The sequence below is a fragment of the Anguilla rostrata genome, chromosome 10 (assembly GCF_018555375.3).
Source record: "Anguilla rostrata isolate EN2019 chromosome 10, ASM1855537v3, whole genome shotgun sequence".
Lineage (NCBI taxonomy): Eukaryota > Metazoa > Chordata > Actinopteri > Anguilliformes > Anguillidae > Anguilla > Anguilla rostrata.
In genome coordinates, this window is record NC_057942.1 from 40,166,471 (window position 1) to 40,182,503 (window position 16,033).

Below are 16,033 nucleotides of genomic sequence, written 5' to 3' on the forward strand. Positions count from 1 at the left end.
CACGCTGACGTCGGTGGGGTGAGCGCACTGCGGTGGCTGAACCGTTTTCCGCTCGAACGCGTAGTTCACACGTCACGCGGCTCGTAAGAACTAGCCCCGAAGGTCATTTCCGCGGCTGGAACACCGCTGCCTTCAGGCTGCGGACCACAGGAGACGCGTTTCTCATTCATATGCTGATTTATGGATTTCTACCTTCAGTCGTATCATACCACACAAGCCGGCATTTTGCCTGGAGGAAGACTGGGGCGGGTGTGTGTGGGGGGGGTGGGGGGGTGAGGAGGTGGAGATGAGATGGGAGAGGTGGAGACAGGTCTCCGCAGCGCGGTTGCCAGGGGTGATGAACTCTGTCGGCGCGCGGCGCTGTCAGAGCCGTCCGGGCCGGGAGCGTGAGGGCCGGGGTTCACCAAAGACATTTCTTCTGTTGTCTTTTGATATCTCCCCCCGTCATCGCTAAGGGGAGCGATTCCCAGCATGCTCTCTGTTCAGCGAGCCCGCGCCGCGCCGGGCGTCTTCATTACAGCGCCTGACAGGACGAGCGGAGGGGGGGATGAAACGGCTCCGTGTGAAAGAGGGAAGGAGAGGGAGAGAGGAGCGGCGTGACATCGGGAGACGGGCGCGGGACGCCGCGCGCTAGCCCGCACGCTCGCGGCGAAGGACGGAGAGAAACGCGGCGGCGAGAGCAAGAAGCGCGGCGGACAGAGGCGGACCGTCTAACGCTTACGTCAATCATACTCATAACCCAACCATAACCCAACCAAAACTATAAATAAATATAACCCTTACCCAATCACAGCCATAATAACCATAACCCCTACGTACACGCACGCACGCACACACTTACACCCACGGGCCACTACACTACCCCAAAAACACCACACAGACAACTACATCCCTCCAAAATCATCACAACTACTGTGTACTGTCCCACGGCCAACACAAAAACCGCTGCAGTGCCACAAAGCAACGAACCGTGACATTTTCTGCTAAACAACACAGAAGCCACACACGTAACTCAGGGGGACACCCCAGCAAGAAACACGATGGGGGGGGGGTGCTTGGGGCCCCACAGCCTGCATGGGGATCCTGCAGTGTCACCACGGCCTGCTGCACTGAGGCATTCTGTATTTGTCAATTTGGATGTGAGCATCTTGCTAAATGCTGAGCCGACTGGCTATCTGGGTAATGTATTTATGTCAGGGTAGTGATGCCTACATTAGCCAAGGAAATGGACCTACTCCGGCCAGTAGATGGCAGAAGCCAAACCAACTAAAACACACATGGAGCACCACATAGCTTTTTGGTTTATCCAAAATACCCAGAACATTGTACGTTTAACAATAACTCTGAATTTGTTTGGAACAGTATACTTACCAGGATAGCTATAGACCCAGTAGCTCTTTAATATCAACTAGCTCCAGCTTACATTCGCCATGTCAGATCATTAGCATCCATTTAGTTAGCGTTAGCACAGCCCAACTAGGTTTGATGCAGCGTGAGCAATGGCCACCTGTTTCTGGAGTTTTACAAACAAACCCAGGAATGCTACACACAGCTGGCAGACCCAGCCTCTCCTGTACACACTGACACCTGAACACTACTCATCCGCACAGCAACATCTGAACACTACCGTCCAGACGCTGCTCACCTGCGCACCAACACCTGACCGCTGCACACCTGTGCACAGGGTCAAAAGGAGAGAAGAGGGAGCGCCACTTACCGTGCTTGGCTCTCGGTCTGTTCCCACGGTTACCGAGAAATGCACAAACATGGCCGTTCAGAAGGAGCCAGACAAGAAAGGAAAACACAGGAAGAGGAGGAATTAGAAACACAGGGGGCAAGTCATGTTTTAAGCAGCCTTTATTCAGAGTAGCATTGCACACGTCCTCATACAGCACAGAAAACTAAGGCTCGTTTTACACACTTCCTGTAGCTCACAGGTCACATGACCCCACCAAAACCTTACAGCAAAATGAATTAATTACCAGTCAAATTAATTCCATTTAAAAACAGGCGCAAAGTGCAAGTTCTTGTCATTATTGCAATACAGAGGAGTCCCCCATTAGCCTCAATGAATCTCTGCTCAATCTTACTCACTCACACACACACACACACGCACAAAATTAAAACTCACCAATCAGGACCTAACCTGAAATGGTGTTGCAGTTTTGTGCTGCTCTTGTTCTGCCACAGTGCAAAAACACACCTGAGCTTGCACCCCCCCCCTTTTCACCCCCCCACCACACACAGGAGAGCACTAACATATCCCTTATTTTCAAGTCATTTATTTTAAATATGTCATTAAATATGTATTGATATGCCATATTCTTAAAAATAGTACAATATTAGTAATACACGTTCCAAGTTTCACCTTGTTACACCTGAATTCTGAATTTAAAAAGAAAAAACAAAACAAGAAAAAACAAAACCAAAAAAAAACATGAAAACATTGCATGGCATCCATGAGCCAGAGCCCCTGGGATGTGAAAATGAGAGAATGTTCTGAATGAGATGAAAGGAAAACAGAATGAAAGGAAGAGAATGGAAGAGATTCAGCGGGAGACGGGCTGGACCCCACAGACATGCTGCAGACCCCCTTCACTTCACACAAAAATAACAAAACAAAAAGCAGAAGCAGCAAGCTTTCCCTGCCAGGGTGGAGAATGAAGCCAAAAACCTAGCTCAGGTAAACTCAGGTGTGTCACAGGTAAACTCAGGTGTGTCACAGGTAAACCTGGCTCAGGTAAACTCAGGTGTGTCACAGGTAAATCTGGCTCAGGTAAACTCAGATGTCACACAGGTTAACCTGGCACAGGTAAACTCAGGTGTAGCACAGGTAAATCTGGCTCAGGTAAACTCAGGTGTCACACAGGTAAACCTGGCACAGGTAAACTCAGGTGTGTCACACAGGTAAACCTGGTTCAGGTAAACTCAGGTGTCACAGGTAAACCTGGCTCAGGTAAACTCAGGTGTGTCACACAGGTAAACCCGGCTCAGGTAAACTCAGGTGTGTCACACAGGTAAACTCAGGTGTCACACAGGTAAACCCGGCTCAGGTAAACTCAGGTGTGTCACACAGGTAAACTCAGGTGTGTCACACAGGTAAACCCGGCTCAGGTAAACTCAGGTGTCACACAGGTAAACCCGGCTCAGGTAAACTCAGGTGTGTCACACAGGTAAACCCGGCTCAGGTAAACTCAGGTGTGTCACACAGGTAAACCCGGCTCAGGTAAACTCAGGTGTGTCACACAGGTAAACTCAGGTGTCACACAGGTAAACTCAGGTGTCACACAGGTAAACCCGGCTCAGGTAAACTCAGGTGTCACACAGGTAAACCCGGCTCAGGTAAACTCAGGTGTCACACAGGTAGACCTGGCTCGGGTCGCTCAGTCCTAATTGATCCTGTCCTGCCGCTCACCTCTGTGGTGGTCCGACTCGTGGGCGCTCTTCTTGTCGTCTTTGACAGACAGGTGAGGCGGCCCCCCCAGGGCACTGGAGAGAGCCAATAGGCTGGCGCTGCCCCCCAGGTGAGGCAGGCCGGGGGGCGGCAAACCCGCAGGGTGGGGGGTCATGGGGACAGGGGGGGCGTGGCCGTGAGACAGGTGCTGCTGCTGCGGAAAAGAGAGAAAGAATCGATCTGTAAATAAAACGATCGACCACTCGATTATACAGTCAATACATCAGCTAACCCAGCAAATCCATCCATCCAATTAATCCATGAGTGAACCGATGAATCAAACGGTAAGGCTGACTAATCAATCAACCAGCCGTTCATTAAAGCTCAGTTAGCCATCGGGGTAACGTTGTCAGTGTAACTATGTAAGTATAGCCGCAGGGGGCTAACAGCACACTGGTCAGGTGAGCCGCAGCTGGGATCTGGCCACACACATGCACAGATCTTTACGGCATATGGACAGGCTGCTATAACGGACTCAGCCAAGCGCTGGATCAGATAAAACGCTGATTTAATAACCAGTGACTCCACAGCTGCAGGATAACAGTGATTATGTGAAACAGTCAGTCCACTGTGTGATACAGTACAGTACAGACTACTCTACACCTCCTGTGCTAACTGTACCACTCGGCCACACCATGAGCACTGACTGGCTGGATGACATGCTCGATGGACCAATCACACGGCCTGGAATCGTCTCCTGGCAGTACAAACACTAATCTTTTCTCTTTTTTTCCCCCTCCTTCATAGTTGTTGTTCTCTCCCACATGGAGTACTTAGGAGATCTTTCAAGCTGCTAATAGCTGTCTGAGTCATGACCCCCCCCCCTCTCCTGCCCCATCTCACTCCCCCAAGGGCCTTGCACCCCCCCTTTGAGTGAACAGGGTCCAGCCATGAACAATACTGACAGCTGGGATTTTTTTTGGAGGGGGTGGGGGGGCAGCTGCCTCATTGAATGGGGGTTGGGTGAGGTTGACACATCACCGCAAAACAAGGGGGGGGGGGCGTGGTGTGAGGATTGTGTTTGTGTCATCAGGGGTTGGTGTGAGGGGGGGGGGATTTTACGACATTTGATGGTGAGGATGGTCACAGGCCTTACTCACTGCATATAGCAGGTGACAAAACACACCAACATCACACACCACACAGGACTCCATACACTAGCATCGCACACTCCTCACACACCACACAAAGACTGCACACGCTAATATCACACACTCATCGCACGCCAAACAGGACTCACACACACACACACACACACACACACACACACACACACACACTCATATCACACCAGCACACAGGAGTGAACACAATGCACACGCAAACATCATGGCGAGGACCCATCGTAATAAAGCCCGCTCCATTAGGCAGAGACGTTAAACAGTAAATGAAATTTATCGAGCTCTCCGAGCCCCGGGGTGGGCAGAGCAGACTCTAATGCTCCCGGACTTCACCAGGACGTTCGCTTGAAAAGACGCTTACACGGGGGGGGTATGATTTAATCACCTTAATTAATGTTCGCTTCTAAGCCGAGCACATGACCTGTCCGCATAAATAATTCATAACCGAGCGCTTAGTGGCGCACGGGCCCCGCAGCCGGGACGCACCGACAGACAGAGCGAAGACACGGATACGCCCACTTCTGCGTGACCTTGAGCAAGGTCAAATAAAAACAGAGGACTTCCTCTTCCTGTACGGTGGGGACTCTCTCCCGGTGCACTGAGCTGGAGTCCGTCTCTACGCTTCTAATTCCAAATTTACTAAAACAGCCCCCTCCCCCAGACAGACACACACACACACACACACAGAGGGAAGGCGTTATATACTTACGCAAGGATAAGCTGTCAGGTATTATAAAGCCACATGAATAAAATTTAAGCCGCAAATCCCCTGCAGGCCAGAGATTTTGGGGTGGGGGGGTGTGTGTGGGTGGGAGGTGTCAGACAGAGAAGGTCACCCCCCTTTTCTCCCCCCCCCCACTTTATTTTCCCTAATTGATGCCAGTAGCGCTGGGCTGGGAGCTGCGGCAGGCTGGCCAGTGACTGATGAAAGGCCGTTTTTTCGGGGGTTCTTTTATCGGCCCTAATCCCCCCTCCCCGCAGGGGTCGTCCCGGTGGGACAGCAGCTCCGAGCCCAGATGGATTAGCTGCCCCCATTGTTAAACCGTTATGCCCCCCCCCGCATGTCTAATTACCATCACAAAGAGTCTGGGAAGTGCTGAACCACCAGCAGCAGCGTCTTCTCACAAGCAATTAACAGAAATTGATAAATGAGTCATTTGAATGTTCTCATATCCCATAATGCCAAGGGCCTCCTCAAATCCCATAAGGCCTAGTGCCTCCTCAGATCCCATAATGCCGAGGGCCTCTTTTTTAACCCCATTTCTTCTCTTTCAAAAGGTCTATTTTAGCCGCGTCGACTGCGGCTGATTCCGTACCCCCCCTCCCTGCCCCCTTCCCCCTCCCCCCTCCCCCAGCAGAGTCTACCCTTTGACAGCTAAAAAAAAAAGCACGGGGCCTTTTGCTCCGGGGGTACAGGGTAAACACATGCTTCATTAAATTCATTTGGAACACAAAGACACAGCAACATCACAAACATCACAGCCATCCAAAAAAAAAACACTGCCAAGAGGTGCAGTCAAAAGAGCCAGAAATGCTAATATCACCATGCTTCCCTAATACCCCCCCCCCAGGCCCCCGCCTTGTGAATATCCCTACTGATATCCTGTCATCCATCCACTAAGACACTGAACTGGAGTACTGTGAAGGGGAAAAAACCCACAATCCCCCTTCACAGCACACATTACCCACAATTCCCCATCACAGTACACATTACCCACAATACACCACCATGGCACACATTACCCACAAACCCCAATCAAAGAACACACATTTCCCACAATCCCCCACCACATAACATTATGCACAATCCCACATCACAGAACACACATTACCCATGATCCCCCACATCACTGCACACACACAAACATGACCCACAATCCCCCATGCCAGGAAGTAAAATGAAAGTATACACACTGTAGGAGGTAGACCAGGAAGTCCACGTACCCCGATGATGGCATTGAGCTCGGCCATGGTCACCTGTTTGGCCCTCTCCACTGCCTGAGCTACCTGCTGCTGGTGCTGCGAGCACAAAGAGAGCCATCAGACAGACGGACGGACAGACAGACAGACATACAGCAGCCTCAGATACACAGATAGAGCAGCTTCAGACAGAAAGATACAGAGAGAGAGCAGCTTCAGACAGACAGAAAGAGAGAGAGAGAGCAGCTTCAGACACACAGATAGACAGGAAGAGCAGCTTCAGACACACAGATAGACAGGAAGAGCAGCTTCAGACACACAGATAGACAGGAAGAGCAGCTTCAGACACACAGATAGACAGGAAGAGCAGCTTCAGACACACAGTTACAGAGAGAGAGAGAGCAGCTTCAGACACACAGACAGATGCCACAGTTAAACCTGCCATCTATAAGTCAGTCTCAGCTCACAGTCACATTTCACTCGTGTGCTGGATTTAGTGAGCAGCAGCTCCAGCCATTTAAACCATCCTGTCAGGAGAACGAGCGCACACCGGCAATAAGAGGCTCAACACACTACGCATCGCAGTCAGTACATTACACACACACACACACTCTCACACACACACACACACACACTCACACACACACCCACACACACACACACACACACACACACACACACACACACACACACATACATACACACACCTACACAGACACACTCTCACACACACACTCTCTCACACACAGCACAACCACACACACACACACACCTACACAGACACACAGACACACACACTCAGACAGACGCACACTGTGCACCATCGCACGCTCACGCGCACTTACTTCCTGTGACAGGAACGGGATGACCTGGGCACAGATGGTGTTCAGCCGCTTCGCGATCTCAGTCTGAGGAAGAGAGGCGCCGTTAACCAACGCTCACACAACGCTGCCAGAACGTAAATACAACATGGAAACCAGTTCAGTTCTGTAACACACCTAAAAATGGTAAATAGGGATAATTCTGTAACACACTCAGGGCCTGAAATAATTGAATAAGGCAGATTAAAGGGAAAACATCCAGCAGTTCAAGGGGTTGGGGATAAAGCCAAAGCTAATCTTCAGCAGGCTAAGCTTTAGCACTGAGGGTCAGACCTCATGTGGTTCTGCTGTCCTACTGGAGCGGCACTGTGAGCACAGTCAGCACAGTCAGCACAGCTGCACACTGAGCACAGTCAGCAGTCAGCACAGCTGCACACTGAGCACAGTCAGCACAGCTGCACACTGAGCACAGTCAGCACAGCTGCACACTGAGCACAGTCAGCACAGCTGCAGACTGAGCAGTCAGAACAGCTGCACAGAGAACAGTGAACACAGCTTCACACTGAGCACAGTCAGCACAGCTGCACACTAAGCACAGTCAGCAGTCAGCACAGCTGCACACTGAGAACAGTCACCACAGCTGCAGTCAGCACAGCTGCGTTCTGAGCACAGTCAACCCCACACAGCCCCCCGCCCACTACATCCACCCACAGAGCCCTGCGCCAGGCCTACATTCAATTTAACCAAGTGTCACTGACAAATTCTCCTATTCCCATAAGCACTTTAGGATTATTTCATTGCTTAAAATTTAATTTGTTCCAACTCGCGTCTCCATGGCAACACAAGTCTCCCCTGCAAATTACGGGGATAATTGGATATCTCGTCTCTCTGCTCCTCTCAAATCCAATGATTCTGCTCAAATTGCAGCAGCCAATCAAATTTGGCCGGCCTCCTGAGTAACGGGGCATCCATCTTGGTGTCCCAGGCACTCCAACGATGTCGGGGCGGGGTCAGGGATCGGGTTTCGCGGCCTCCTAGGGGGATCATGGGATACGGCCGATTTCCCATTAGCGTTAGCAAGTGCCCGGAAACTTCCTGAATTCAGCTCATCGCTGTGGTCAAATGAGGAAAAAAAAACTACATCGAGGAAAAACCACTCTGGACTGAAGTGGAGTTCGGATTACAAACGCAGAGACCTGGCGTTTCATAGCGGGGTGAACGGGGCATTTATTTGGCTGGACAGTCTGAGGGCCTCCTGAGTAACGCAGTCTGCTTTACGGGACACAACTGACCAAAATGTCCCCTCTTTCGGTGGGTGTCAAGATTCTCATTCTAAGAGCAGAAAAGCCCCAGAGCAGGGGTGGCCAACCCCGGTCCTGGAGAGCCGCAGGGTCTGCTGGTTTTAGTTTTCACCTTAAATACAGCAACCACTTAAGACTGAAGAAACCAGGCGAGGTGAGTTAACTGCTATAATTGATCAATTAAGTGCAGAGTAAAAAAACAAAAACCAGCAGACCCTGTGGCTCTCCAGGACCGGGGTTGGCCACCCCCGCCCTAGAGCGTTCCACCGGAATCTCAGAGCTGAAGGAGGAGACCAGCGCAAGTAGCAGCTTTCCCCACGGGACACCCTGAAAAGGACCCGTTCAAAAACTCGCTACCTCAGAGCAGAATCTCAAACCCCACGACGGGTAACCAAAGCTCCTCTCTCCCCAAATCGGACCGCCAAACCCGGGACAGCAGCCGCCCTCGTCTCGGGGGGTCCCTGCATTATGCAGGACTACAGCCCTGGCGGGGCTCTCCTCCACAGCGATTTAAGCAGCGGAACAAGGAAACGTGCGGAAACAGAGTCGCGTTTCACAACAAGACGCCCGAGCGCCGCCCGTGACGCACAGAGCATCAATGCTGCATGAGGCCCATCAAACATGCATGTGCTGGGAGAGAGCGGCACGCAGAACCAGAGGCCCACACACACAACACACACGTACTATACACACACAGACACACACACATACAAACACACACGTACTATACACACACTGCGCACACACACATACAAACACACACGTACTATACACACACACACAAACACACACCAGACACACTGCACACACACACACCTCACACACTACACACACACACAAACACACGTACTATACACACACCAGACACACTACACACACACACACCTCACACACTACACACACACACAAACACACACGTACTATACACACACTGCACACACTACACACATACAAACACACACCAGACACACTACACAAACACACACCTCACACACTACACACACACAAACACACACACACACACACAAACACACACCAGACACACTACACAAACACACACCGCACACACTACACACATACAAACACACACCTCACACACTACACACACACACATACAAACACACACCAAACACACTATACAAACACACAGCAGACACACTACACAAGCACACACCAGACACACTACACACATACAAACACACACCACACACACTATACAAACACACACCACACACACACACAAACACACATCAGACACACTACACAAACACACACCTCACACAATACACACACACAAACACACACTGCACAAACACACACCACGTGTGTGCATACATAAAAATATAAGCAGGCCTTGGTTATGGGTGTGTGCTAAGTGTATCTACAGTGATACCATATGCAGGTGTGTACTAAGTGGATATACAGTAACACACAATATGCAGACATGTACTAAGCAGATTTATAGCAACACACAGTATTCAGGTGTGGCAAGTGGATTAACAGGAGAACAGAGTATGTAAGTGCGTGCTAAGTGGATCTACAGTAACAGTGTACAGGTGTGTGCTAAGTGGATCTACAGTATGACACCGTATGCCCTCTCAGCAGGGAGGAAGCAACAGACACGCACAGGAGCATGTCAGAAAGGAACCAGAGTAAACCCGCCCCCTACGGTGGCCCAGAGGGACACAGGTGTGGGAGTCCCACTGCCGGGGCTGAAGACGGAATTAGCAGCTGAATTAAACCTTTCCGTGAAAGGATGGGGTGGAGGAAGAGAGAAAAGGAGGCAGCGGGAGGCCTTTGCTTGATCCTGGGCCCACGGTGAGGTCAGCGCCTGGTCTGCGGCGCAGCGAGGCCGGGGTAGAGACTTCCAGGGCTCTGCCCCCTCTCCCCCCGCTAACAAAGGCCCTGTCAAACTGCCATTTAGCTCACAAAGGGAGCTGCCAAGTCATTAAAGGCCTGAGAATGAGACAATGCAGCGCTGGGGTGGGGGGAGGGGGGGAGGGTGAGGGTGGGAGGGGGTAAGGGGGGGGGCTCCCTGTCTTTCAGCCAGATCGGGGGGTTTCCTGGCTAAGCGCGCGGCGGTGGCGGCGGCGGCTCTATCGATCACTCCAACGGCGGCTTTTTAAAAGGGCGGTTACCAGGCCCCTCCTCCGGGCCGCTAACCCCCCCGACCCCCAGCGCCCGTCCCCGAGGGGGCCGTGCCGAAACAGGGCGAAATGAGAACCCCCCCCTTCCCCCCCACCTCCCCCTAACCCTCCCCCTCACACCCCCTCTTCACTCCCCAATTCCCGCTGTAATCATGGAATAAAGACCTGGGGTAGGCAAATCAATCTGTCCCCCCCCCCCCCCCCCCCAGGGCTGTGTAATGCAGTGAGACAGAGGCACAATCAGACACAGTTCCAGTCCATCAGCTGATAAATTCCCCCTGGGTCTGAGAACAGGCACACAGTCCACACACAGCCTACTGCAACCACAACACGCACCCTTATACATCCCTACCAGCAACCGCTACTACTGCTATAAATATACCCCACTCCCAGCCCTAAACCCGCCCTACAAATACCCTACACAGTGCCTAACCACACCTACAACCCCAACAACAGTCGCCTAACCACACCTACAACCCCACCAACAGTCGCACAACCACACCTACAACCCCACCTACAGTCACACAACCACACCTACAACCCCACCTACAGTCACATAAATGCACCTAGTCACCTAGCCCCACCTGGTCAACTAAGACCACCTGCAGCACCATTATCTGTCTCTGAACACTGCGTAAAGTCATCTAACCTCACCAACAGCACCATCATCAGCCCCCTACCTGAAACACCAGCTACTGCACCACCCTCAGTCTTCTAACACCACCTACCCCCTCAGTCTCCCTGCTGTTGGGTTGCAACACCTAAAACACTACCTCTGTGCTCACCCTACCTGCAGTGGGCCACGCCCCTTCTGGAGGGTAAGGACAGGTAAAGCAGGACTCACCTGTTTGTGCATCTCGATGTTGAGCCCATAGGACATTTCATAATACTGTAAAAGAGAAAGGGGCGGAGTCAGCCACAGCACTGCCAGTCCCACGTTCATGCCCATGCAAAATATACAGATCACACACATGCAAAACAGACCAATATATCACATACACAAAACATACACCACATTACACACACGCAAAACAGACCAATATATCACATACACAAAACATACACCACATTACACACACGCAAAACAGACCAATATAACACACACAAAGCATACACCACATTACACACACGCAAAACAGACCAATATATCACATACACAAAACATACACCACATTACACACACGCAACAGACCAATATATCACACACACAAAACATACACCACATTACACACACGCAAAACATACCAATATATCACATACACAAAACATACACCACATTACACACACGCAAAACAGACCAATATATCACATACACAAAACATACACCACATTACACACACGCAAAACAGACCAATATATCACATACACAAAACATACACCACATTACACACACGCAAAACAGACCAATATATCACATACACAAAACATACGTCACATCACACACAAAACATGCCAATAAACACGCAAAACATGCCAACACATCACATGCAAAAGATGGCAAAACATCACACACACGAAACACAAACACACGAAAAATATGGCAACACATCACACACGCAAAACATGCAGACACATTGTGTGTGTGTTTGAAAGAGAGTGTGTGTGTATGTATTTGAGTGAGAGCATGTGTGGGTGAGTGTCTGTGAGTGTGAAAGTGGGTGTGAGTGTATAAGAGAGAGAGTGTGACTGTATGTGTGTGTGTTATGGTGAACCCATCACAGTGGTGTCAGAAGGACTCACCATCACATAGTGGCGCTGCATCTCAGTCTTCTCCCCCGCCAGCTTCTCACACTCCAGCTTCAGACTGAGGGGAGAAAAACACACACAGAGCATCTCAACCCTTTCAAGAACAGCGTTTCCACAAGGTTTTTTTCCCCCCAAAGCTGTAGGTCAGTGTTCTAGAACACCACTGCTTTCAATTACCAGCAGTGATGGTTACAACAACATTAGAATGTTCAGTTAATTACTTTCTATTCACAAATTTCAGTTTACACCTTATTAAAATTTAAAATACACACCAACACACTCATATGCGCACACTACAAACCACACATTTTGCATGAATGTGACATGGTCACATTGACATGTTTTGCAGGTGTCAAGTTTTGAATACGTGTTGTTGTTGTTGTTGTTAGTTGTTGTGTTAACACACACACACTCAAGATTAAAATGGGGGGAAGAGGGGAACTTCCTCTTTTACATTGAGCAGAGGGTCCAGTCCTGACTGACAGGAACATCACAACGGCAACACTAACACGGTGTTTAAATTACTTTTTGTCTTGCATTTTAAACTAGGGCTCAGCATCTGCCTAGTCCGGATCATTCTAGGGCGAAAAGAAATCAAAAGTTCTTTTGACAAATGTGGTGACGTCACACAGGAAGTTGGAAGCACGATTGTGGGTCACGTGGCTGCCACACGGAATCCACTTTAAACAACCAAAACTACGCTCCCAAAGACCAGTGTTTTAGGCCACCCATTCACTTCTAAACTCTTGGGCGGCTGTGTTTATTTACACAAAGCACACACTCTCGCTCAATCTCTCTCTCTCAGTCCGCACACACCACGTATATTTAGAGAAGCAGCTCGTGGCTGCGGACAGGCGGAAATAGCAGTTATCGAGGCTGACTTGAAACGCCCCCCTGTGGTTCCAGGCCCAAACCACAGCCTTACCTACCGCAGACCCGACACAAAGACCCGCATGCAAACGCCGCACGCCCGACACACACATTTCAGTTTTGACTCTTCCGATGTAAATCGGATAGCGCACAAACCTGTGATACTGGGCCTGCAGAAACTGAAATTCTTCTTTTATCCGATCCAAGGACTCGGGAATTGTGAATTTAAACGGCTGCCCAGGACCCTGGTGCGGAGCCTGCCAAAGCAACACACATCGACAACATCAGAAACACATAGAAACCCAGGATACAATCCTGCAAATTGTACTCTGTAAAACAGGGGATTTCCGTAAACAACACAAGCACAACTGTAACAGCGGCGAAAACTAAATGTAACCGACGTAAAACACACAATATTTAGTTTAACGAACATCGTTAATATCACCAACATATTATTAGGCTAAGCTATGAAGCCCATTTGAGTCTAGGTCATTGTCCAATTAGCTAGACTACATCACATGAGACCAATTTAAAAGTGAGCCACAGCGAGCCTGGCCGCCTGTTGTACTTAATCAAAGGACAAACAAAGAAGATGCTTGAGACCAGAGCGGATTTAATACGAGCATCCGTACCCTGCAGCAAAGCGCATGTGGCCAACGCGACAGCGCCGACAAAGGCACCAGAGTTTACACTCACTAAGTAACAAACCATGTTTGCGAAGGTTACGCGAGGTCAATAAAAGCAAGTTAAGGACTTAAAATGTGTCCGTTTCTTTGATGGACGTTCCTGGACATACCGGGTGGCGGCTTTGGGGAAACATGGCTCGCTCTGTCTTGCTTCGGCCGAGAATCGGCTGGTCTCGGTTGTTTATATTTGAACCTGTTTCTGAAAATAAAAAACCAAGAAGCTCTCCCGAGAAATTATGAATTATGACAGAGTCATCCTGGATCGTCCCCGATGAAAATGGGGCCCTTACAAGAACACCAATCCTCGACCCCCCCGTCCAGTCGGTGTCTACTCCACAGAGCAAAACAAGAGCTCCAGTCGCCGCGGCTCTTAAATCAACTAACTTGAGTTCGGGCGTGAGCCTGTTCCTTGATCTCTTAAGGTACTCCAGCAGAGGAACAGAAAATCAACGTATAAAATCACAACAAGAACCATCAGGGAAAAAAAACAGGTGAAGAAAAATAAGTCCCCGCCCCGTGCAGAAATATCTTCACTCCTTCGAGCGCAACGATGCAGTCTCCACGGGAATGATATCCAAATGGATCGAAATGAAAGTAAAACACGAACAACAGCACAGACGTTTTCACCGAAAGTCCGACCGCAACGTCAAAAAAGGGAATCTGCAAGCGAAAATCCTCCAAAGTTCATCGCGACAAAAGTGTCGCCAATTAACGATCGGATCGAAGTTGTTTTCGAGCATTAATAACGGTCAATAATACAACAAGTAAACGGAAATAGAGGTCCGAGAAGGTACCTGGTTCAGAAAATGTTCTGTAACAAAAAAAGCAGGAGTATTGATAATAATAATCTCTATAATAGCAATTACAATGCAACTCCCTGTCCTACACCTACACACTGGGTACTTTCACACGCGGTTTCACACTCCCAGCGCTAACCGGACATAGGACCACCCCAGAAAACTGAACTCGGCCAATAGAGTCTATGCACCCACGTGGGAACAAGTCGTTGCAAGAAAAACTCACCAATGGGGTTCATCCCTGAGAGTCCCTGCTTGTCGATCATGCTGAGCTACGCGAACGACAGCCAATGGCAGGCGCGCCAGCGCCGAGATTGGAATGGAGAAGGAGAAGGTCGGTCTGCGGGAGAGTGACAATCCTCAACTGTCAATCAAAGTAACGTGGTTGACGGTGCGGTCCTTAAAGAGACAAACGCCAATCTGTCGCTCCCGTGGAAATGAAGATACTAGTCTGAGCTCTTTCTACCATCGCTATTTTAAAACTCCTTAAAGTGTTGTAAAAATGTACTTCACCTAAGAATGTCTTTTAAAAAACATTTAATCCGTATGTTAAATCGCGCTTTATTAATCAAGATGGCAACAATTTTATGTCTGTTAAATTAGTGTTAATGAAAAGATGTCCTTGGGAAAGCTATTATGTTCCCTATCGTTCTGTATTTATCCTGCACGTCTCATTTGCGCGGATTGGGTTGTATTCCCCACCGTCATTTGCATATGCAATTCTCTGATGATACCGTCTGTAACAGTGTACAACTGCTAATTATTGCGATGGATGCGTCCTGTTTATACCGCGATCAATTCTGTTCTGTAGTGCCGATAGCTGGGAGCAGCTGAAACGGCTGATATTTGTAAATTCATCTTTGCAATGCAATGCTAATAAATCATAGTTGACTTTAAGTACTTATTTGAATTTTGGAATTGTACCCATTGACTGCCAGTATCCATAAAGATGTAAATGAATAAATAAATCAGTAAAAAAAAAAATGCAGGAATGACTGTACTGGGTCTTTTGCCATCTCTATAGTGTTATTCTTCACTCTAGACATGCATCCAGTTGCGCACACAATGTCACACACACACACACACACACACACAGTACATTCTGTACGTACACAGACGCACACACACATACACATGCACACGCACACGCACACGCATATATGCACACAC

The 16,033-nt window shown here is 49.4% G+C and overlaps 1 protein-coding gene and 1 long non-coding RNA gene across 3 annotated transcripts in view; one reads left to right on the top strand and one right to left on the bottom strand.

Moving 5' to 3' along the window:
• Positions 1-15,821, bottom strand: part of LOC135233477 (transducin-like enhancer protein 1) — a 27,983-nt gene extending 12,162 nt beyond the window's left edge. The window contains 8 exon segments of the mRNA XM_064297072.1: positions 1,718-1,734; positions 3,416-3,608; positions 6,490-6,594; positions 7,341-7,403; positions 11,609-11,653; positions 12,505-12,568; positions 13,537-13,637; positions 14,177-15,821. Coding sequence (XP_064153142.1) covers positions 1,718-1,734; positions 3,416-3,608; positions 6,490-6,594; positions 7,341-7,403; positions 11,609-11,653; positions 12,505-12,568; positions 13,537-13,637; positions 14,177-14,200 — 612 coding nt within the window. The 5' untranslated portion in view covers positions 14,201-15,821.
• LOC135233478 (uncharacterized) lies at positions 2,252-3,389 on the top strand. 2 transcript variants are annotated; one of them, XR_010323832.1, is made up of 4 exons: positions 2,252-2,683; positions 2,741-2,956; positions 2,995-3,162; positions 3,260-3,389. It is a non-coding gene; the product is annotated as an uncharacterized LOC135233478 (long non-coding RNA). The 2 variants fall into 2 exon arrangements; XR_010323833.1 differs by having other exon boundaries at positions 2,741-2,869; positions 2,980-3,162.
• Positions 15,822-16,033: the final 212 nt, after the last annotated feature.